Raw genomic sequence first — 25,449 nt, 5'->3', positions numbered from 1 at the left:
GACCGAGCAACGGGAGCGCTCACCCCGTCGCAGGGATTTGATGCACCAACCTTCTGATCGGCAAGTCGTAGTTGGTAGTGAACAAATGCCATCTATATATCATTTTCATTATATTTTCCTTCAATGTCATGCCTGCAGTAAATTTCATACCCGTATTCCATAACCTTGACCATTTATCAAAGTCAAAGTTATGGACAATGTCTATGGGCCATTATATCATTACTTCGTTAATTTCCTCATCTTTTGTATGCCATTCTAGAAGTAACTCATACATTTTAGATAGAATTTTTGTTTTACTTTCCAACAATTCAGTTTCCAGCGTGGCTCTAAATGTCTCAAAGCCATTCTTCCTTTTGTCTTTTTCAAATACATCATTAATTTGTTGATACTGTAACCCTAACCTGTTAGCTTATCACATGTTTCATCATATGGTTTCATTTTTAACACTTTATCCCTTTCTATTAGCAACTCCTTATATGTTGGCCAATTACCTTTCATATTTAACCGCTTGACTGAAATTGCTTCTGCTGGTGAAACCCACCATTGGTGTTTTATGTTCTAATACTTCTTTATATCTCACCCATACTTCATACAACAGTTTTCTTATTGCATGATTCTTATTGCATGATCCTCTGTGAACTCTGGCATGTCACTCTTCTAATGTTACTTCTCTTCTAACTATATTTCTCTCATTATCTTTCAATTGGTGCCCAGGAAGAAGGTCCACTTGTCAGAGACATGGTTGGCAGAGAGGAGTCTGCAGAGGGGGAGGAAGAGGCAGAGGAAAACAGGAACTTGAGTTGTTCTCACAACAAAAGTGAGATAAGCCCTCCTCACTCTGGATTGCTGCCTGTAAATTTCTGCAGCACAGCACAGAGATGAAGGAGAAGGATGCAGGTGGTAGTAGAGGGCTGGATTCAACTCCAGAGGAGGAATAATTGGCTGCACCTGAGTCTCCAAGAAGCAGGAGGTGGAGCAAGCAATTACAACAGAGGAAGACCCGCAGGAAGTGGGGGTAGGCTTGGAGTATACCTGGCCTTGGAAGGGGCCAGAAGCCAGTTGAGTCAACTGACTCTGACAGTGAGGACTGAATTGTGGGAAGCTCGGATTGCTGAAAGCCTACGGTTGAGAAATAAACCTCAACTATTCATATTGCTAGTGTGTCGCGTCTTGTGTGAGAGATGTGCTAAAGAAGATTGATCTTTACCTTTAAATTCCAAAGTTATGGAATTATGATCCAAAAATGTCCTTGGCAATATCTCTGTACTTATTGTTCTTAGAGCTAAGTCCTTGGGAATCCAGACATGGTCTACTCTACTAGAACTTGATTTGAATCAGAGAAAAATGTGAATTGTTTTGTTAACGGTTTTTTAAGTCTCCAAATATCAAATCATGATTATCCACCAATGAAAAAAGAGCCTTTGGAGTTTTCCCAGGTTTCCCTCCCTTTTGCTTGACGTTCTGTCCATTTCTAACAACACCACTCCATTTAAATCACCCATCAAAATTATTTTCTGGTCCATATAGTCAAACAATTTTTCCTCCAATTCTTTATAAAAGTCTGATTTCCTCTCACTTGGTGCGTAGATTCCAACAATGATAAAGTTGTTGCCTTGCAGTGTGACTTGGACCCCTATCATTCCCCACTCATTGTCTTTAAACAATTCTTTTGCATTGTGTTAATTTACAAAACCATTCCCCTTTTCTTATTTACAGCTGAAGTTACAAATGCATTTCCCAATCTTTTATTTATTAGAACTCTTCTGTGTGTGTTTTTTAGCAACATGTGTTTCCTGTAAACAAATTATATACATTTTTTAAAAATCAATAAATGTTTGATTTTATTTCTTTTCACTTTCTAATTAAGTCTATAAACATTCCATGATAATGCTTTCACCGCCATTTCTATATCCAATTAAAATAATTTTATTATTATGATTGGGATTCTTCCTCTTCCTCTTTATCTTCTTCTGACTGTTCTCCAAGTCCAGGTCTGTCCTCCTCCTTCCTCCCCAATTCTTTGGCATATTTCCTCCAAAATTTGGCTGTATCCTGTGGATTCCCGATCTTGAATTTCTTATGTTTGTAATAAAAGGAGATTCCTTCCGGTTACTCCCAACGAAATCTAATTTTATTCACATTTAATGTTCCAGTATTTTCTTTATAATAATTTATTTTCTCAAAAATCTGTTTGGGATCTCCTTAAATACGATTATTATCTGTTCATTGATACATAACTACTTTTCCTGGCTCATTTTCAAGATGGTATTCCTCATCTCCATCGAGTTAAACATTACCAGGCAATCTCCTGGATATTTTTTTGCCTTAGCCTTGAGGGATGTGACCTTTATTCTGAATGCATTTACTATTGTATAATCAACATCTTCATCCTTTAACTCTAACCATTTTGCAATTTCTGTAACCAGTTTTATTCTCACATCCTTCCCTTCCTGTCCCAGGATTCCTCGAAATTTCAAATTTATTTGTTTCTGTCTCATCTCGAGAAATGCAAGATTGTCTCTCAGGACCGGTGTTATGTGGTCCCGGCAGCCACTCCCAGTCACCAGTCTAGCTGCCGCATTCTGGATTAATTACAGTTTCTGGGTCACTTTCAAAGGTAGCCCCATATAGAGCGCATTGCAGTAGTCCAAGCAGGAGATAATTAGAGCATGCACCACTCTGGTGAGACAGTCTGCGGGCAGGTAGGGTCTCAGCCTGCGTACCAGGTGGAGCTGGTAGACAGCCACCCTGGACACAGAATTAACCTGTGCCTCCATGGACAGCTGTGAGTCCAAAATGACTCCCAGGCTGCGCACCTGGTCCTTCAGGGGCACAGTTACCCTATTCAGGACCAGGGAGACCCCACACCTGCCCGCCCCATGTATCCCAAAAACAGTACTCCTGTCTTCTCAGGATTCAACCTCAATCTGCTACCCACCATCCATCCTCCAACCACCTCCAGGCACTCACACAGGACCTTCACCACCTTCACTGGTTCTGATTTAAAAGAGAGGTAGAGCTGGGTGTCATCTGCATACTGATTAACACCCAGCCCAAACCCCAGATGATCTCTCCCAGCGGCTTCATATAGATATTAAAAAGCACGGGGGAGAGGATGGAACCCTGAGGCACCCCACAAGTGAGAGCCCAGGGGTCTGAACACTCATCCCCCCCACCACTTTCTAGACATGGCCCAGGAGAAAGGAGCAGAACCACTGTATAACACTGCTCCCAGCTCCCAGCCCCTCTCGACGGTCCAGAAGGATGTTATGGTCGATGGTGTTAAAGGCCGCTGAGAGATCCAGCAGAACTAGGAAACAGCTCTCACCTTTATCCCTAGCCCACCAGAGATCATCGACCAGCGCACCAAGGCAGTTTCAGTCCCATGGTGAGGCCTGAATCCCGACTGGAAGGGATCCAAATGGTCTGCATCCTCCAGGCATCCTTGGAGTTGTTCAGCAACCACCCACTCAATCACCTTGCCCATGGAAGATTTGAGACTGGGCGATAGTTGGCCATGCTGGCCGGGTCTAAAGATGTTTTTTTAAGAAGTGGTCTAATGACCGTCTCTTTCAGCGGGTCTGGGAAGGCACCCTCACAGAGGGAAGCATTCACCACCCCGCAGAGCCCATCACCCAGCGTCGCTTTTATCAGCCAGGATGGGCAAGGATCAAGGAGACAGGTGATCTCTTTCACTCGTCCAAGCAGCCTGTCCACATCCTCGGAGGTAACAGATTGGAATAGATCCCTTGTAACAGGAATAGACAGAACTCTAGCACTCTCCCGCCCTGGCCCTGCTTCCACGGTGGAGTCTATCTCCTTCTGAATCTGAGTGACTTTATCTGCAAAAAAACTTTGCAAAAGCATTGCAGGAGATCTTGGGGTCCCTACCAGGCCCCGGTGAAGAAGGTGGTTCCAATAGATTGCAAATCACCTGAATGAGTCTCCTGCTGCTGTTTTTAAGAGAGTCTGTGTACTGGTCCAGTAAATGCTTCCGCTGCGTAACCAGCAACAGTTCTCTTTGCAGAGCATTAATTAAGTCCAGTGCAGAGATTCTTGTTGCAGTACAAGCTTCAGAGTCTCAGCAGCAAAGAAATAACGACACAGGGAAGCCTGTCTTTCCAAAGACAGGTTTATTGCAGAAAGATAACAGAAACACCTCCGGAGCTTTCAGACATTTTTGCTTCACGCCCCACAGGCAGAGAAAACAAACACTCTTTATATACTGAGCAACTTAACAACTTAACGAGCTTGACTACTTAAAGTCACATGACATTGCTAACTTGCCAGCGTCTTAGGTTTCACACCCTAACACCCCCTCTCGCTGGCAATACAAAAACAAAATTACTTCAGACCCATTTCTTCACAAAAGTTTTCATGCCGCTGAAACCCAAGCGGTTTTGTAAAACCATCAGCTTGATTTTCATGACTGGGACAGTAATTTAATTTAACAATTCCTGCTTTTACCGTTTGACAAACATTTTGAAAGCGGATATCCAAATGTTTTGTACGACCTTTAAACTGCCCATTTTGTGCTAACTTAAGACACGGTTGATTATCACCCCATACAGTGATTGGAGTGATGGCCTTTTCATACATCTCTTGTGCCAAGCATTTGTAAAATTCTAGATCTCTACATAACTCAGATAAGGCACAGAACTCAGCTTCTGTTGACGACAAAGCAATCAGGTTCTGTTTCTTGGATCTCCACCCAATCAGAGAGTTACCAAATTTTATTACACAGCCAGACACTGATTTTCTATCCTTTAAATTTGCCCAATCACTATCTGCCCAACAAGTAATCTGTGCTTGTCCTTCCGAAGATAATTCAAGGCAAAAATCTTTGGTGTATTGTAAATATCTTAACACTCTTTGAATTCCTTTCCACGCATTTACACTAGGTTTTGAAGCTTCTCTGCTGAGTAAGTTAACAGCGTAAGCAATATCTGGTCTACTCCATTGCGAGAGATGAAGTAAGCTTCCCAGTGCTGACTGAAAGATTTCAGCACGCTTGAATTCAGCACTATCCTTGAACTCATTGTCTTTTACAAAACCCATTTCCATTGGTGTTCTAACTCCTGCACACTCCGTCATGCCAAACTTTTTCAACATTTGCAATATCTTGCCTTTTTGATTCAGTAGAAAACTGCCATTTTTGGTCCTATCTATCTGAACACCAAGATAGACCTTCACATCACCAAGATTCTTAACTTTGAAGTGTTTATTTAACTCTTTGGCTAGTTTTTTTACTTGTTCTTGTGTCTTTGAAGTATAAATCAGGTCATCTACATAAACAAGCAAAGATTCTTGAGCATCTCCTGAACCTCTGAAATATAAGCAATTGTCAGCCTTGCTCCTGCTAAAACCAATGCCTACCAAAACGTCATTCAAACACTCATTCCAATTATGAGCAGATTGCTTGAGTCCATAAATAGATTTATGTAGTTTCCATACCTGATTTGATTTACCAACTTTCAATCCTGGCGGTAGCTCCATATAGAGCTCTTCAGCCAAGTCTGAATGAAGATAAGCTGTAGAGACATCAAATTGATTCACTTTGAACCCTTTCTGAGCAGCAACTGCTAATAGTGCCCGTAGGGATTCACTCCTTGAAGTGGGTGCATAGACTTCGGAATAATGTAACCCCTTTCTTTGCGTAAAACCTCGAGCTACAAGCCTTGCTTTGTACTCTGGTTCCCCCATCGCTGTTGTCTTTATCCTGTACACCCACCTACAACTTACTGCCTTGGTACCTTCTGGCAGTTTGGTGATGGAAAACACACCCAATTCTTTCATAGAATTCAACTCTTTTTGCATGGCCTCACGCCACCTACTGGCCTCCTCCTGGGGTAATTGCTCAACCTCCTCAAAACTTTCAGGTTCACAATTTGCCAAACCAGCCCAAACGCTAATAGCTTGGTACCTTTCAGGCGGTTTACCTTTGTTGGCACGCTTGGAACGCCTTAACAGTTCCTGCGATGTTCCTTCAGTTTCCCCCTCTGACCCAGAATCACTAGTCGTCACCTGTTTGTCACTAGTAGTTGAAGAACTTTCTGATTCTGACTTTACACGTCTCTCTTGCTGTACAGGTGAACTTTGAGAGCTAGAAGATTCTGACTTTACAGACTTGGGTGAACTAGACGATTTCTCACCCTCGTCCTCAGACTCAAATTCCTTAGCCTGTTCTGGAACTAATACCTGCACTGGGGCCTGAGTTTCATTGTTACTGTTCACCACATCAAATAGTATGTCAGGATTTCCATGAATTTTATTCCAACCATCCTGTTCACAAAATTCCGCACTTCTGCTGATTGTGATTTTCGTTTGATTGCCCTCTACATTCACAAATCTCCAACCTTTTGTGTTTGCTTGATAACCACAGAAAAACATTTCTTTAGATCTAGGATCGCCTTTCCTACGTTGTGCCCTAGGCACCAGCACATAAGCACGACATCCAAAAACTCTTAAATGATCAATTTTTGGTTTTTCCCCAAATAGCATGAAGTAAGGAGTGTTGCCTACTGTGCTATTGTACACTCTGTTAAAAGTATAATTTGCATACAGTGCAGCCTCAGCCCAAAAACGCTGTGGAAGTCCAGAATCAAACAGCAAAGCAGTAATGGCTTCCTGTAATGTACGAAATTTTCTTTCGGCAACTGCATTCTCCTGTGGTGAATAGGGATTGGTAAGTCTATGAACTATGCCTTTCCTTTTTAACCACGTCTCCAGCGTATGGTTCACATATTCCCCACCACGATCTGATTGTATTTTACGTACCCTGGTGTCAAATTTACATTCGACTTCTTCAATCCAATCCATCAGGATGGAAGCTGCTTGTGATTTTTCTTTCAGAAAGAAAACCCAACTAGCCCTTGAAAAATCATCCACCAAAATTTGCATAAATCTCGCACCTCCAAGCGATTTGACTGGCATAGGGCCACACACGTCTGTGTGCACAAGTTCAAAGGGTTTCTTGCTTACTCTATCAGATCTAGGATAGTTACATGTCTTAACCTTAGCATGTTTACAAGCACAACAATCCAGAAAATTTGGACAGGGTTTAATGTTACACTCCTCAGCTAAATCTGGCATCTTGCTTACATACTTAAAGCATATATGAGCTAACCTTCTGTGTAGTAGATGCGCACAACCTGTATGAGGAGCCTTATTTACACACTTAGCTTGCGCTTCACCTGTTGAACATCTACCTGCTGCTAACTGCTCTTCATCCAAAACAAAAAGCCCATCCTCACAGGGAATTTTAACTAGCTCCTTCCCCTGTTTTGAAATGGTGCACACATCATTTTCAAACTCAACCTTAAAACCACTTTTTACCAGGCATGACACACTCAAAAGTCCATTCTTCATTCCTGGAAGAACAAAAACAGGAAGGTTAGTTTGCAAACAATTAACATAAATTGTGCCTTTAAGGTTCATTTCTCGTTTACTATTGTCTGCTATAGTCACAGTTTTTGCAACTGGCAATGTCTTGCAGTTCATCAAGCTGCCACTAGATGTCGCTGGAACTAAACTGTGACTTGCTCCACTGTCAATTATCCACTTCAAGGTTTGTTGGCTCCTTTTAGGACTCTGTTGTGCTGCCATTGCAGATAGTCCCTTATCAGCACCTGCTCCCCCTCTGGATCGTTGATTCTTGTAGTTCTCACGTCGTCTTCCCCTGTAGCTCCGGAAACTGGCCTTGGACTGTTGAAATTCCTGTTGCTTTTCTGGACACTTTGCTATCAAATGAAACCTGCTGCCACATCGAAAACATGACTTGCTGGCCATAGCAGACACTTGTGAGGCTTCCTTACAGCTCTGCCTGCTAGTTCCCTCACGCTGGGAATTATCTGAACATCCAACCCTTGGGGTATTTGAATTATCAATACGTTTTTGATGATGTTGATATTCTTGCTCACACAATCTACCAGTCACATAATTCATATTCAGCTGGTCCTCTGGCAAAACTTGTAAAGTTAGTACTAAGTTTTCAAACCCTGCATGCAGGCTGCTAAGCAGAGTATAAACTTTAATATTTTCAGGAAAATTCACACCTAGAGATGACAGTCGGTTGAAATACTCAGTCATATGTGACGTGTGTTCAACCACACTATCCCCTGGCTTCAGTTTCAACTCATACAAAGCACGTATAATGTTCACCTTCTCTCCAGGCGTGGCTCTATGGTGAATTCGCCTAAGAGCTTCCCAAATTTCAAATGCAGACCTTAAATTTTCCACATGAGGTAATTGGGAATCGTCTATCGATACCATCAACATGCATCTAGCTTTAGTGTCCATTTTATCATGTTCCCTGTTCTGAGCATGTGCAGCAGCCTGTTGCTCTGCTGTGGCATCTGCTGCAACAGCCACAAACGGCTTTCGCCTCTGGACATAGTCAGCCCACACTTCTTTGGATTCCAACCAGACTTGAGCCCTCTTAGGCCACTGCACGTAATTAGCAGAGTTCAACTTTGTAAAGGGAACCTGGAAATTTTCCACTGCCATTCTTGGGGTCTGCTGCTACTCCCTCTGTGTGCCCTTGCTTCTCTTTCCCCTTGGGATTTGTTTTACTCACTTTTCAGACGCCTCCAGCCTCCTCTGAAGCCTTTTAAACTTTTTTCCCTCCGTCTCTTCACTAGCAACCTACCACCGTCCTCTGTTTTTATTAACAAAACAAAAACACAACGGGAGGTCAAGCTAGCCTTTTGCAGCTAATGAAGCTGTAAATCTTCACTTACGCAGCTCTCTCAACTTTCTGCAGCCTCTCAGTTCCTTTAAGAGCTGGATTCACGACCAAGCCGGTCTTCTCTCATCCGAAAGCTGCTTTCACTTTCTCTGCACACAATACAGCAGTAGAAACGTAGAAGGAGCCATAACCTAAGAGAGTCTGTGTACTGGTCCAGTAAATGCTTCCGCTGCGTAACCAGCAACAGTTCTCTTTGCAGAGCATTAATTAAGTCCAGTGCAGAGATTCTTGTTGCAGTACAAGCTTCAGAGTCTCAGCAGCAAAGAAATAACGACACAGGGAAGCCTGTCTTTCCAAAGACAGGTTTATTGCAGAAAGATAACAGAAACACCTCCGGAGCTTTCAGACATTTTTGCTTCATGCCCCACAGGCAGAGAAAACAAACACTCTTTATATACTGAGCAACTTAACAACTTAACGAGCTTGACTACTTAAAGTCACATGACATTGCTAACTTGCCAGCGTCTTAGGTTTCACACCCTAACAGTTTTCTGCAGATGCAATAGAGACGGTGAAGAAGGCCCTCTTCGCCGTGGCCATTGCCACATGGTAGGCTCGACGTTGAGCTCTAGCCCGTGTCTGGTCTGATTCAAAATGAGTTTTCCGCCACTGGTGCTCTAGCTGTCTCAACGATTGTTTGATTGCCCTCAGCTCCAGGGGAAACCATGGGGCTGTCCGGGCTCCATGCAATCGGAGAGGGCGCTTTGGAGCCAGACAGTCAATAGCCCTGGTTAACTCCACATTCTAGCGGGCCACCAGGGAATCAGCTGAAAAGCCATCAGCTTGGGATAAAACATCCCCTACCACTCTCTGGAAGCCAATTGGATCCATTAAGTGGTGGGGGTGGACCATCTGAATCGGTCCCACCTCCCTGCAGAGGGGAAGGGTCGCGGAGAAGTCCAGTTGCACCAGGAAGTGATCTGACCATGGCACTTCTTTTATTTCGCTTTTACTTAGTGTCAGATCACCAACATCCGTAGAGGCAAACACCAGGTCTAAGGCATGTCTGCGGCTATGAGTTGGGCCAAACTTATTCAGGGACAGCCCCATGGAGGCCATGCTTTCCACAAAGTCCTGAGCGGCCCCTTGTAAGGTCATGTTGGCATGGATGTTAAAATCCCCCAGGACAACCAGACTAGTTGTCTCCAGGAGCATATCCGCCACGATCTGGAGCAGCTCAGGCAGGGAATCCTTGGTGCAGCGGGGAGGTCGGTACACCAAAAGGAATCCTGTACTACCCCTATTGCCCAACTTCCAGAACATGCACTCATAAAACTGGGTCTTCCCAACGGGACGCCTGTGCAAACTAATGACTTCCTAAAAATCACTGCAACCCCCCCTCCCTGCCCACATGACCTTGGTTTCTGCATGTAAGAGAAACCTGGTGGACAAGCAGCGGCAAGGATAAGCCCATCTGCTTCATCCAACCAAGTCTCTGTCACACATGCCAGGTCAAATTCTCCATTCACAATCAGGTCTTGGATGGGACTGGTTTTATTCATCATTGACCTGGCATTGCACAGCAACACTTTCAGGTCATGTGGGTTTCTCTTGCTGATTCCAGTATCCTTCCGGTCAGGACCAGACCTGGAGGCAGGGATACTCCTCAAACAATGACTAAGCCTGCCTCCTCGGTAATGACATGGTCTTAGCGTAACTCCTCCTCCTGCCCTTGATCCCTGAGATCGGGTGTCCCAATACATCCCCCCCGTGGAACCTGCCCCAGCCATTCTATTGGCTGAGGCCCTCTCCCAGGCAGCCCTAACCCTTCCCCTTAAAAAGCAAAGTACAAACTATACAGTAACTTAACAAAATAATGAAAGTAAAAACAAAGCAAGAAATTATGCTATATTTAAACTACTCCTCACCCCAACTAAACATTTATCCCACCCCAAGCAGAAAGAAAATAATAAAATAATATAATACTGTAAAAAAACACCATTTGAGGTGCAGCAAATTAAGAACACTTAAAACATTTAATATCATTTTTGCCACTTGCTGCAGGGAGCTGCTCAGAGTATGTGTGAGTTTAGGCCCCGCCCCTTGGGCCCGATGGAATTGGCTTGCAGGGTGGAGTGGTCTTCCCAACACTTACCAGAGCAGCAACAGCAGCAATGTCCCAGAGGCCTCTCTCTCGCTTCTTAAGCTGTGGTGGTGGGTGTAGGCCCCGCCCCATTTGCCCGATGGAATTGACTGGAGGAGGGAGCGGTCTTTCCAAATGCCCACAGAAGCAGCAACAGCAGCAGAAATAAACTGTCTCTTATGAAAAAGACATTGTGTAACTAGTGCAACCTGACATCTCCGCCAGATGGTCCTGTTTTATCAAATTATGGCTTCTGATTGATGGCTTCTGGTTTGGAGCGGAAGATTCTGCAGACGTCACTGGCAAAGAAATGTTGCACCGTGACCTAGCTGAGCAGGATAGAGTTGGGGGACCCCCTCCTGCTGCCCAGAACTGTATTCCTTAGAAGGCAACCTGGGGAGGGATTTATGCCAGTGGTGGGCGGAGCCAGAGGCAAACAAGTAGGTGGAGCCAGGAGTGTGAACTACATTCCAGTTGTGCAAAAGTCATTCAGTCTCCACATTCCTATATTCACACATCTCCACCTTTCCTCCAGATAAACAAGAGGCATTTCATAGTTCAAGTGTACATGTCATTCCTGCAAAATCACTTGAGGAGGGTGCGAGTCAAGAACAGCAAGGGCTGCAACCTGAGTATAAGGAGTACAGCCTTTGGAAAGTCCTGGGGGCCACATAGAGACATTTGGTGGGCCGCATTCAGCCACTGGGCCTGAGGTGCCTCATGTCTGTAGTGGAGCAATCTTTGTCTTGCCTAAAATCACTGCTGAACAGAGTCTCCAAAGGCTGCTTCTTTCATTGTAAAACCCACTTGGTGAGTAAACATTTTGTCCCTCTTGTGGGATTTTATTTGCCAGGCATTTGTACTTATTTCATCACATTTGTTCTACTTAACAACATTATATTATTCTTGTCTCTCAGTCTTACTCCTGTTTGAAGAATATGATGTAGTTTTTATTGCATTGTGTTGAGTGAAGAGTGTATTTTTCAAGGAAGGAAGGAAGGAAGGAAGGAAGGAAGGAAGGAAGGAAGGAAGGAAGGAAGGAAGGAAGTATTCAAGGGTCATCTTCCATGTGTTACCTTTGCCCTCTAGTTGTAGGAACATGGAATCACAGAACTGTAGAATAGATTACCCTTGTTGGAATGGATTACCATTCTTGATATTGTCACAAAAGTTCTCCCCCTCTATCTGCCAAGCGGTGGCAAGAGCCCAGGGGGTGCCAGGCATTGACTCAGAGTCTGTGTTCCTTTGGTGAATTGAGACACGGCAGAGACTGTTGTAGCTTTAAGAAATACGCTTAATTCACATCTTTACACCTTAAGTCTGCATGGAGGGAGTCCATATCTTACAGAAGAGTCCTTTCCAGAGGAACTCCAAGGCATCTCTCTTCTCCAGCCTTTAGCCAGCCTGCCCAAAATGGATGCCAGTCCTTCTTCCTTCTTCTTATTCCCAGCAGAATTTGCTCAAAACTCTCTTTTCCTGTCACCTCACACCCGGTTCCCCTGGCAACCTTCCAAACCCCCAGTCTTCGTTCACACCTCAGGGCAGGGGGGAAAGATGATTCTCTTGCATTGCCAATGGCCCTCTAGAGACCCCTATTCTTCCTTAATGGTCCTAGCTTGGCCAGGTCATTTTGCATAGGCTAGTCCAGGAATTCCTATGCAGCTTCAATTCTCCCTTCATATCCCAAATAATCAACACCCTAGCATTTATTAATTTCTAGGGTTTAGGGGTCCACCAAAATCTATAACAATATTATAATATTGAATATGTAGTTTATGAGTTGTCTCCAATGCCAGTCCTATGGAGAGTAGTCCCATTGAAGTTAATGGGCATGGCTAACTTGGGTCCATTGATTTCAGTGGCTCGGATCTGCTGATGAATGAATGAAATCTTTATTGGAAAAAGCTATAAGCCATCACAATTGGTCATGATGCGTACAATACAAATAACTGATTTAAAACTGAACAACAACAATAGCAAAGTATACATACAAAAATGCAAAAATTACACCTGCGTAAGTTAAGCACTCCACTTCTCACATTCCCCTTATGATACCTGTCTTGGTGCCTAGCTCTCAACTTACTTTCAGCCAAGGCAAATTTTGCAACCAGTGCAGTAGTAAATACGTTCTTGCCAGCCAGCAAAATAGAGATTCGCTCAAGGGGAGTTCAGTTAGAAAGAGAGCAAAGGATGCAATTGAGGAATTCTTGTCTAGGGGACAAGGGCTTATAAAGGGCATCATAACAAATAGTGTTGAATGTCCTCCATGTCTCACGACTCACAGATGCAGAGCCTTTGGTACACAGGGTATTCCCATGAGATATGCAGAGGGCGTACAATGAAGACGCAGAGCTATAAATGCTTTTCTAAATGGTTCCAGCATGAGATTAATAAAGTCCTCCTCCAACCCAAAATATGTTTTATATATTGGATACCACGATGTGTATGCTATCTGGGAAAGTGAATGAAGGTTCCTCTATTTAGAGTCAGAATAAATTTTTTCTTTGATGTGTTGTTTGACTCCGTTAGAGGCAAAATTTGGTAGGGATTCCACATTAATCCCATAATAATGGGGAATCTTACTGACTGAGTTTGCCCAAGAGCTTTGGGGCATAGATTGCAATTGCTCTAAGAAGCATTTTTTAGGGAGCCTAGTATTCCTCATGCTAGCCAACTTCAGCCAGTATAGGGTTAGTGCTACATGTACACTAGTTTGTCAGATTAGCCCTGGTTCAGCTCTTAAAAAGGGGGCCGGTGTACCTTTGGGGACAATCAACAGTGACTTCAGGAAAGAGTTCTGCACCACTTCTAACGGGCGGCCATTACTATATCCCCAAATCTCTGCACCATACAACAATTGTGGCACAATCTTCTTTTGAAATACCTCAGCTGTGGGGCAACTAAACTCCCCTCCCCCCCCCCCGAACTCTGGAAAACCATAATAAAGAGTGAATAGAGTGAGAGGATTTCAATTTAGCTGCAAGTAGGTGTGGCTTCCAGGACAGTTTTGAATTAAAACCCAAGCCCAGGTACTTATAATAGCATTGTTGTTCAATAGGTTTATTGCCTGAGTAGAACTGAATTGGGTATAGCCCTTAGTATGTTGCCATCACAGCCCAAATATGTGGGGTCTTGGGAAGCAAACAAATTGCTTGGTTTTGGGAGGGAGAATCAACTCCAAGGTGGTGGCCATCCAAAATAAAATTTTATTATTGTCAGGGGCTCAGGAGCAGAGGCACAGGAAAGGGAGGAAATAGAGAGCGAGGGGGAGGAATCCGAAGGAAATGTTAACGATGACAGCGGTCCGAGGTCTCTGAGTCTTTCCAGCGAATCGGAAGATTCACAGAAAGGGGCTCCCATGGTCAGAGCAAGGGGGGTGCCTAGGGGGACACCCCAGGAAGAAGGGGCCAGAGGGGACTCAGAGAGCAGCAGTTGGAAATCGGGACCAGCTTCCCCACCAGAGCGCAGTAGGGGGGAGGAGTCCCAGGAAGCCCACCACCAGCGGGAGGAGAGGAGTCAGGATTGGCCACGCCTCCATCGGAGAGCGAGGAAATGGTCAAGAGGAAGGTTGGAGGCTGGGCGCGCGCGCCAAGTTCAAATGTACGTCAGCGTTAGAAGAGTCCAGAAAGGAGGAGACCCCGGGGGGCAGAAGGACCCAGAGGAGAAAGGAGAGACGTAAGAGGTGGAGTAAGGCTAGAATCTTAAGCTGGTGTACAGGGGGTGGAGACTCAGATGGAGCTTCGCCGGTCTAGCCTCTAAGACGTAGAGCTGGGGCGCTGCGGCTTGAAAATGGAAACTGTACTTCAATAAAGACTTTTGTACATTACTACCGGCTAGCGTTGGTCCTCTGTGAGCTGGGACCTGGAGCCAGCTCTGACAGTTATATATATATATGAGCCATACATGCAATTGGTTGGGATTGATCACTGTCTTGGAGCACTAATTCCCCTCCCTTCCTCCTTCCTCTGTGCTCCACAACACAGCCCTTCCAAACCCAAATGCTGGCAGTTCAGGTACTCCCAAACCCCCTTCCTCACCCCCATATCCCGAGGATGGTGGCTCCTAGGGCTGCCAGGAGAGGGCAAAGCTGAAGGCTGTACCCTTGGAAACCTGACGGCACGGGGGCAAGCCATTCTGTACGTACGAGTTTATCACTCTCATCCTCATCCTCATCCTGATCATAAAAGAGGTTTGGGTTGGCGATGTTCTTCACATCATAATCTATTTTGACAGGAGCTGTTGGGTTGATTCCCTTGTTCAGAATGCCAACCTCCTCCTCGTTGCAATTGCTGCCTGAACAACAAGACCCTGACTCGCTGGTGATATTTATAGGGCCAAAGGATTGGCTCTCAGACACATCGCAGGCTGGACGCTGGCAGGTCCTGAAGATCATGGATACGAAAAGGGGTCCTGTTGTGGGAAGGGAAGGGAAGACAAGAAAGGCACAAAATGTTAGGCATGAGGGCTGTTGCCCCTCTTCTCCCAGAATGCAGTAGGACGCCACAGAGAATCCTGAAGAGCGTAGAGCCCGAGGGGTAGCCCACACCCATGAGTATAGTGTGACCAAGGCTCAGACAACGTGCCTAACTTTTTATTAGGGGGCAGGTCCCCCTACATCTTTGAAAAAGCGGCCTGCTTTGCCTTAGAGTGGCAATTCTGAGGTGAAAATCTGTGGCAGTAAGTTCTTCAGAGAAGCAAACTCTGAACTGACATGATGTTCGGTTTTAATTATTTTAATTTTAATTATTTTAAAATTAAATTAAATTAATTATTAAATATTTATTCTAACTGTGCAATGTATTTTATTCTCTTTTATGTCTTTTATCTTTTGTATTGGTTTTGGCCACAAACATAAATCGTATTTGCACATAAGTTGTTTATTTTAAAGTTATTGTGGCTTTTTTTTTTTTTACATTTGATCGGATTGTTCTTATTAATGATTGATGGTTCATTACGTTTTTATATGTCCTGGAAGCTGCCCAGAATGGCTGAGGCAACACAACCAAATGGGTGGGGTATAAATAATAAAATTGTTGCTGTTGTTGTTGTTGTAGTTACATGAAAAGGAATAAATCTATGTCATCTCCATCAAGGGGCCTCAGGCACATCTGAACAGGGGTGAGATACATTTATTTCGTTTAGAAGCAGCTTGTCACATCCCAGTTTTCAGTGTGCCAATATTCTCAAAGTAGGTTGCAGGTGATGATATTATTATTATTATTATTATTATTATTATTATTATTATTATTATTATTATTAGGCACCATTAAGATGTCACATCATCAAAACACCCCCTGCAATCAGTGGATCAACCTCAAAGGGGAATAAATCAGCAGACAATTGCTAAACTAGAGAGAGTACCACAGTGAAGCTGTAAATCAGGCTTCACTAATTTGGTGCCATTCATATGTCATGGACTCAAACTGCCACCAGCCCCAGCCAACTTCTAGAGGGCACTAGAGCTTGCAAAGTCTGCTGTCAAGAAAGCAGTCTTCAAGTGAGAAGAAGGTAGAACAGTTTGCATTCTGCATCTGCTATCGGCCACTTGCGACCAAGTGCCAGGATGGCACCTGACATCTCCAACAACTGGAGGAGGTGTATGCCTGAGGATCATCGGATCTCGGCTGTTTCCACATACTAATACCACATCCTGTAGAATTCTGTCCGTTATATTTTATCTGCACAATCAGAATGAATTTCAGGAACCAAAATGCTTTTTCAGGAGCAGGAGCAGCGAACAACGTTCTAGCTAATTGTTTTCGCTTGTCTTCACTTACCTCATCCCACTGCCCTGCTCACTGCTGTGAAGAATATTCTTACGTTACAAATGACCTGTGTCACCATTAAGAAAAAGAGGTAGGAATAGGCCAAGATATATGTGGACTGTCCCTAGATCTAGTCAGATGTTTAACTGAGAATCAATCACAGTCAGTCCATCATTTGAAGACCAAGACTTTAGAGCCGTCTTGCCCCCAAATGGAAACTGGACATTCCTTTTTTGCAACTGTCACCTTGGTTTAAGGAGCCATTTGGCACTTTGATTATATATCTTGAGTTTCTAACATGTGGGCAGGTGAAATTGTTTTGACTTTGTGCCTAAAACTTAGGTGCATTCCATAGCCAATTTACCATCATGGAGAAGGAAGGCCTTGTTTCTGGTCACCAACCATCACTTCTTGAATTAAAGCACAAACACACCCTTTAAATAATGTATTTAGAAGAGAAGGAGGGCATTGGTATGGTAAAATGAGAGGATGTCAGGAGTGGAGCAATTTCAGGCTCCCTCTCCACTTTCTCCCATAATTTGAGCATTGCACCCACCTAATCTCCAAAGGAAAAGACACCTTCATAGGTTGGGATGTTGAACAGTTAATCGCAAGGCATGCTTCCCGACAAGTCCAGCAGGGGGCAAAATGTTTTGTAGGCCAGGAGCTGTGGAATAAATTTCCTAGGGCGAACTCACCTACTGAAATGCTCTTGGTGCCATTGTAACACAGGTTGTAGCCCCTGCTGCATGTCATAGTCTGCTGGATGGTTTCACCGGGGCCCCAAGCAAATCCTGCGTAACACTGGTTGGAGCCGCTTGCTTCAGCTGCTGGAATAGGAAATCAAAATGAAGAACAAGGGGCCTGTAGAGCAACACTCACCCCATTAAGCTGCTAATGTGGGGCTGGGTGGAAAAGGGTGACTCCCTTTTATAGGATTCCCCCCCCCCCCCATTATTCCATCTCTTCAATAACGATTGGGGGTGATATTTCGGTTTGCTTTGCATATCAAAGTGAACCTATTTAATTTGCGCTTTTCAAAGCAATCAGTACCTTAATTGTACTCAGGCTACAATTGTACTCAGAGCGAGAGGACATTCGATACAAGATGTTAATAAAGAATGGATAGTATTTAAATATTATCTCAATAGTTACTGTGATAACTAAAGTCTCCTGGCAGATATTGAATGAGTCTTGTAACATAATTTAACGGTGGAGGAAAAACAGAATTAAGAAGGAGAAAAGCAATTCTAGGAAACTGTGTAAAAAACAAAATCAAAATGCAAAATAGTACAATGGGTATAGTCGGAAGGTTTCTTTTTTCTTAACATACTTTTTTCTACTTCTTTTTCTTTTCTTTTCTTTCCCCCCTCTTTTCAATGTTTGTAATTTGTTGTATTATTTGTGGTGTGCAATGTTTGTATTTTGTGTATTTTATGTTATATGTACAATAAAGGAATTTTAAAAGTAAAAAAAAAAAGTGCTCAGGGTAAACCCACTGAAATGAATGCGTATGAGTATAGGTCGATGTGTGAAGAACGAAGGAGCTATCATTTGAAATTCACACTTTCCCAAATTTTCCAAGGCAGTTCTCCAACTTATAAGTGTGTGCTGACGCCCTTGCCTTTCTCCACTTGCCAAACCCACCAGACCCTTCATCAAGCCCCACACCTGAGCAAGTCCCCTCCCTTTACCCCTCACTCACCCCTCACCTAACCCCCCCCCCAGCCCATCCCTCCCCTACAGGTCACTCCATGTTCCCACTCCCATCACAGCTTCCTCCAAACCTTTCCCATGCTCTCACAGCTAAATCACATCCTAAAGCACACTCTTTTGTACATTTATTGAGAAGCGTGTTAGCTTTCTTTGGCACACAAGCCCAAGGGTTGGGGAAGCGGGCCATTTGCCTTAGAAATCTACAAAATTGAATTGTTCAAGCTATTGAAAACCTACTGGCCACCACCCACACAACAAGTGAAACTGTGATTTCTCCCTTAACGGTCAGAATTCCTACTAAAAAAATACCTCCGTCCTCAATAGGGGTCCTGGGAACTTCCCTCTTTTCTGGTTTCGCATTGCAAAGGTCATCAAAACAGTAGCTCTCGTTGAACTGGATGGCAAAGTGTCGGTCACCAGAGGTTATAAATTCTGTTTCATTCTTAAGGTCCTTGCTGGCGCAGCCTTTGTGGATCACCATCAAAACTTCTTTATCTAAAACAAGGGGAGATGCATATATCCAAACAATAGATTGATGCAGTGGCAGAGTTTTCTGAAGACAATTTTTGCTCTGGGTGGGGGTGATTTATACATTATTTGGTTTCTGCTATCACATTTGAAATAGGCATAGTTCTCTGTGATGTCAAAACCCAGACAAACCTACAGAAGGTCGCTCTTGTAACACTACATTGTGGACAGGAATCTGTCCCTCCAGATTTAATAGAATTGTAGAGTTGGATAGGACCACAAGTGTCATCTGGTCCAATGCCAAATATTGGATTCCACTCACATCATCCCCAGCCAGCATGACCAATGTTTAGGGATGGTAGGAGTTGAGATCCAACAAAATCTGGAGGGGCCAGAGGTCCCCTGTCTCTGCACTAAACTCTGGCTTAGTGTTACATCTGAACTGGGTCTGTGACAACTCTTAACAATAGCTATGGGTTTGTTTGTTTTTATTATTATTTAAAAAGAAAGCAATGGAAGAGAGGAGTTTGTCCAAAAATATGCAACTATAAAATAAGAGGAATCAAAGCACATTTTAAGTACCTTAATTCTGAATGCATGCAACGCTTCATTTCAGGCCCCAATTCAAGCCTGAAATGATGCTTTGCATGCATTCGGAAGTAAGGAACTTAAAATATGTTTTGATCCACTAGGAATTTTAGGGGTTGCAAGTAATTGCATGCTTTTCCTCTGTCAAAAATCTTGCAGCCACACAGGATCCATCTGGCGGAGCAGCACTTACCTATAGTTAATGTAAGTTGTGCATCTGTGCAAACGTTCTGAGCACTGGAGCAGTTGATAATGCCACCCACTGCTGCGACATACACTGTGGTGTTGCCCTTGTTGGGAGTGAAATGATTCACGCTGTTGGCGCTATGACAGCTCAAGGCAGAAATTCCTGAAAAGAAGTGTGGGGAGAAAGGGTATGAGATCCTGGAAAGGCTATCAGCAATGTCACCCTGCCTTGAAATCACCAGAGACTAGAAATTGGTTTCCCCCTTTTAAAACGAAAGCAGAAGTTCTTAGGAAGCAAAGATTTGCGCCAAGTGCCTGTTCTGAACCGCAGGCCCAAAGGAGGGGCCTGAGTGAGTGCTTTGATGAGTGGATACCAAAGAAGGATGAAGGGAAAAAAGCCAGAATGGCCAGTCCTAGAACTTTATTAAAGAAAGATGTAAGCCCACAGCACAGTGTGCAGAGCCTCACTGCCTTCACAGATGCAGGGCGGACTCTGCAACAGTGAAATGTTGACATGACTAGTCCACACCCAAGCAAACTTTCCTACAGAATGGATACACAGAGCAGCATGCATCAGTTTTCTTCAAATGTCCCATCACACCTGGCCAGCGAGGCCATAGGTGGCAGCTATTGAAAGCTTCTCCTGTCTCAGTGCATGTTGGTGTTTGAAAGCTCAGTGGCACCTGGTGCAATGCCAAAATTTGGCACCTCCCTGTCAACTGCCTTTGCTTGGACTTCATTCAACACCTTGAAATATACTGGAATACCTCCTTGTCCATGTACTGGCATCTGCGTGCAGATGCAGCAATCATGTGTGTCAGTGTTTGCTGCTGAACGATACATCCAATTGCAGCAGAAACCTTTGCTGTCTCCTTCACGACGGCCAGACTCCCCAAGCTCCCAGTCCACATGTGGTATTGGAACATCCTGGCACAATGGAGACAAGCCAGCTTAGGAGTTCCAGGACCACGCACAGTAGGATAACAATGACCACCACTATCTACTCAGGGGCAGCCTGCTAATGGGCAAACAAATATTGGTTAGGCTCAATCCTACATCCTCTGCCAGCACCAGCATTGCACTAGTAGCTGTCCCAGCCATGCTCAGAATTTCAGTGGCCAGCAGTTGGAGTTGAGCCCACTTTCCCCAGCCTGATAGGGCAACGTCTGCAGAGCTTGCAGGATCAGTTTTGTTGTTGTTTAGTCATTTAGTCGTGTCTGACTCTTTGTGACCCCATGGACCAGAGCACGCCAGGCACTCCTGTCTTCCACTGCCTCTCGCACTTTGGTCAAACTGATGTTGGTAGCTTCGAGAACACTGTCCAACCATCTCGTCCTCTGTCGTCCCCTTTTCCTTGTGCCCTCAATCTTTCCCAACATCCAGGTCTTTTCCAGGGATCAGTTTTACTTCTCCTCAATAGTTGGGGTCTATCATGCGCCCGAGCAGTTGCACTCCGTCCAGGGCCCATATAATCAATTGTACACCAGGGTGCATTTTCCACCAGCGAATAATAATAATAATAATAATAATAATAATAATAATAATATACCCCATCCATCAGATTGTGACTCCCAACAAAATATAATAATAAAGCGATAAAACATCAAATATTAAAAACTTCCCTAAACAGGGCTGCCTTCAGATGTCTTCTAAAAGTCAGATAGTTGTTTATTTCCTTGACATCTGGTGGGAGGGTGTTCCACAGGGCGGGTGCCCCTACCGAGAAAGACCTCTGCCTGGTTCCCTGCAAAATCACTTCTCACAGTGAGGGAATTGCCGGAATGCCATTGGAGCTGGACCTCAGTGTCTGGGCTGAATGATAGGGGTGGAGATGCTCCTTCAGGTATACTGGGCTGAGGCCATTTAATATACAGGAACTGGAAAAGACTTTTGCTCTTCCAGGGGGGACCCCCTCCCAGTCTGCCAATTGTTCATCAGCCATACCGCATGGGGGCCCACTCCTTCAGGGATTTGGGTGACCCAGGCAGAATTCGGAATTGCTGTTCCCATAATACGCTCATGTATTCTGTGGCTCTAAAGCATGATACACAGTACACAGCTGCTCTCCGAGAAGTGGGTACCGGGTTTCAGTTCCTTCGAGGAGCTGTTGCTGAAACACACCCAGCTCACTGCTCTTTCTGCCCTCAGCGAGAGCCTGCAAATGGGTAGCTTGTAAAACAAGGGCTTTTGCTTCCAGCAAGTTTCACAAGCTGCTACAATTCTTTCACTTTGTTGCCAGAAAAATGCCAATTGCAACCCGTCCTTTCTTTTCTCTATACATCTGTTGGGTGCCACCCTGTGCCCTACTATGTGTCCCCCGGGACACACATAGAATAAGTGTACCCTTATTTCACCTCAATGGTCCTTGATCTTTGCCCAACCGCTTGGCACTGCAGGCGGTCTTGCATATCCTTAACACACCAATCCAGAAAAGTTAAATCATCAGAGACAAGCATGGCATACGATAAGGAAACACAACTGACCTTGGGGCAGGGCTTGGAACATCCCTAGAAAAAGCGAATAGGTTTTGGGACTCATGAGCAAGGTGAATATACTAAAAAAGAAAGCACTATCTAATTCATCTACAATTTGGGAAATTTTACAGTGCCCCCTGCCCCAAGCGTGGTTGCTTGGTTGCCGCAATTTTAAAAGCAAAACTTGAAATGTTTGTAATTTTTTTCTGTATTTCTGTAATTGTTTATTCATGTGTTAAGAGTTCTTGGCTTTTAATTACTGTTTTACTGAAAGCTTAGAAGTATGATTTGGGTCAAAATAATGAGAATCAATTTGAACCAAAATAAAAAATAAAATAAAAATTAGTGGAGGCTGAACGCTCCATAGGAGCATGCTTCACAGTTCCTAGTCCGACTGCTTTTACTGCACTTGCTTAGAGGCAGGATACAGAATCTTAACTGACAGATGTCACTCAGCGGAAAGAGCTGAGACACCCCCTCCCCACTTGTCCCTCTTCAGCAGGGAGGGGAGCAGAAGGCTCAGGTCTTCTTCATTTCCTGTTTCCCCCTGGGTAGGTTTTCCCACAATTTTAAAAACACTACATCAGGCTGCTTAGCCATTGCCTCTTTACTGAGTGCCAGCATGAAGCAAGTCAAACCACAAATCACTTTCCGGGAAAGCTCCTGGGGGACATGACTCCACCTTCTCTTTACTTGATGCTGCCCAGACTTTCTCCTCCTCGCAGACAGGGCTAAAATGACATCATAGAGACACTCCCCCCCAGCAGCAGTCCCAAAACAGACAGAGGACCCTCCCACTGGGGTGTGGCTGCTCATAGAAGATTAGTATGCATCCCAGCAGAAAAACAGATTTCAGCACAGACAGGAACAGCCAGCCCACCATGACCAGTGTCCCTTCTCCCACAAACTTCAGTTGTCAAACCTAGTGCCTCGAGCGCAGTGGTTATGGCTGCTGGATCTGGCATGACAACGGACCAGTCCAATGCCTTCACCTTAGGCAACCGCTGAATCCCAGTCCAGCCCACCCCATCCTTATTTTGGCATCCTGCCAACTACGTCAATTGTCCTGAACCGCAGGCTCAGAGGAAGGCCTGAGCAATTGGTGTGACGCAGGAATACCAAAGAAGGATGCGCCAAACAATAGAATGACCAGTCCTAGAGCTTTATTAAAGAAACTGATAATACAACATGCAGAGTCTCACTGCCTTTACAGATGTGGGACGGATAGTGCAACTGTGAGAGGTCGTCATGACACCCAAGCGTTCAGCCCAGACACTGAGATCCAGCGCCGAGGGCCTTCTGGCGATTCCATCATTGCGATAATGAAGGTACAGGGAACCAGACAGAGGGCCTTCTCGGTAGTGGTGTCTACCCTGTGGAACACCCTCCCATCAGATGTCAAGGAAATATGCAGCTATCCTATTTTTAAAAGACATCTGAAGGAAGCCCTGTAGTTTTTAATATTTAAAGCTGTATTGTTTTTAACACTAGATTGGGAGCCGCCAGAGTGGCTGAGGAAACTCATCCAGATGGGCGGGGTATGTATAAACAAACAAACAATAAAACATTCACACAGCCTATATGCGCAAAGCAACATGGGCTAGTTTGCCTAGCACCTCCCATCAAACCTGACTGGCAAGGCCATAGGGGGCAGCTATTGAAAGCTTCCTCTCTCTCTGAACCAGCATCCCACAGCCCACAGATAAGCACAGCATCAAAGCAAGCGAATCGGCATATATCAGAGCAAGTGAATATGAGCATATAGGAGCTCATTCTCTCAAGAAAGTCGTCTGCTTTCTCAGTTAATGATCAGTTACAGCTCTTTTCTTCTTTACAGAGCTGAGCATCAAAACATAATGTCATCATGGAACTTCCAGATGGGCTAGTTGTTTCAGTGTCTGGCTGTTAACCTGAACTTCCTAGTGCATTAATCCTGTTATTTTTCTAACCATGCAAAACATCTCCTTAGTGCTCCATAAACTGATTTTATTTTGCCCACTCCCCTGCACGTTTCATGCATCATACTTCAATGTGAGAACACAGGAACTAGGAACATAAGAACAACCTGCTGCATCAGGCCAATGGCCCACCTAGTCCAGCATCTTGCTCTCACATTGGCCAACCAGATGCCGTTAAGATACCCAAAAGCTCTTCCTCTTCCTTCCTGTGGTTTCACAACCATCACTGCCTCCAACCGTCAAGGGAGAGCATAGCCATCATGGCTAGTAACCACTGAATCTTAGCATCATGAAATTGTTGAGCTGGAAGAGACCATGGGGGTCATCAAGTCCAACCCCCTGCAATGCAGGAATCTTTCACCCAACGTGGGGCTTGAACCCACAACCCTAACATTAAGAGTCTCATGCTCTACCAGCTAAGCTGTCCAAGCTCTTGAGAAGAACAAGAGAAGTCAAGCTGAAAGGCAGGTGGGTGGACATCCCTGTCTCCTGTAGTTTAACTTTGAACTGTGTGAAGAAGGTCTTTTATCTGTCCGGAATCTGCCAACTTTCAGTCTCGCTGGGTGTCCACGATTTTTAGTGCTTTGAGAAACACACACACACACACACACACACAGAGAGAGAGAGAGAGAGAGAGAGAGAGATGGTTCTCTACCCACTTTCTCCATGCCACACACAATTCTTGAGCTTCTATCCTGTGAACTCTTTCTCATATTTTCTCTAAACTAAAAAGTCCCTAGTGCTGCAAATTTTCCTCATAGGAGCGTCATTCCACCCCCATGAACATTTTTGGTCATCCCTTTCTGAACCTTTTCCATTTACCTTGGAATTCCTTCTTGTTTCTCCGTGCAAATCTAGTTGGCGCCCACCCAACCACCCAGATCTGCAACTGGAGGACATCCCAATAGCAATAAGTGGTACCTGAAATAAGAAAGGTCATTGCCAGCAGTCCTTGCAGTACAACTGTTGCAGCTCTCCATCTCAATGTGACACGCTTCATGGTCAGAAGTTGAGAGGTCCTCTGAGCCAAAGAACCAATTTCCTGATGAGTCGTGGAGGAAAAGGAAGAGCAGCCTATGATCTGAGAGAGTTGGGTTGTTTGGCTTTATCGCGCACAAATGTGCTGGGTAGAGATTGACAGGAGAAACTTCCCAAGGAGACAGGAGCCGTTCTGGTGAGGACAGGATTACGCAAAAAGTAAGAAGGTTGTGCAACAGGGGCGGACCCATATTTTCATATTTATATGGAGTCCCATGTGAGCCCCTGAGTGATGGCCAACCAGTTGCGATGGTGCAAAAGGAGACTACCCTCTCTTGCTCTCCTTGGCCTGTTCTCCCATCCTATCTTCCTCTCCTTTTTCTTCGTCTGATGTTCTTTCCATGGCAGAAAGAAATAAAGAATTACAAAAAAAGTCGGGCAGACCTCCAGGGATTCCCACCCTCCTTTCCCTCCCTCCTTCCCCCTT

The 25,449-nt window shown here is 44.5% G+C and overlaps 1 protein-coding gene across 4 annotated transcripts in view; it reads right to left on the bottom strand.

Annotated features, from left to right (window-relative positions):
• The window catches only part of LOC114603427 (ly6/PLAUR domain-containing protein 5-like), a 41,569-nt gene extending 16,120 nt beyond the window's left edge, over positions 1 to 25,449 (bottom strand). The window contains exons 1-5 of one of the 4 annotated variants that reach the window (XM_077932160.1): positions 24,906 to 25,411; positions 19,560 to 19,715; positions 18,620 to 18,805; positions 17,293 to 17,421; positions 14,713 to 15,239 (exon numbers count right to left, since the gene is read on the bottom strand). In XM_077932160.1, coding sequence (XP_077788286.1) covers positions 14,863 to 15,239; positions 17,293 to 17,421; positions 18,620 to 18,805; positions 19,560 to 19,715; positions 24,906 to 24,984 — 927 coding nt within the window. In that variant the 5' untranslated portion in view covers positions 24,985 to 25,411 and the 3' untranslated portion in view covers positions 14,713 to 14,862. Of the gene's footprint in view, positions 1 to 14,712; positions 15,240 to 17,292; positions 17,425 to 18,619; positions 18,806 to 19,559; positions 19,716 to 24,905 lie in introns of those variants that run through there. The other 3 variants (XM_077932159.1, XM_077932162.1, XM_077932161.1) reach the window with 3 other exon arrangements.

The sequence above is a fragment of the Podarcis muralis genome, chromosome 7, assembly GCF_964188315.1.
Source record: "Podarcis muralis chromosome 7, rPodMur119.hap1.1, whole genome shotgun sequence".
Classification (NCBI taxonomy): domain Eukaryota; kingdom Metazoa; phylum Chordata; class Lepidosauria; order Squamata; family Lacertidae; genus Podarcis; species Podarcis muralis.
Note: the sequence above shows the minus strand (reverse complement) of the source record. Positions and strands in the feature narration are given on the sequence as shown.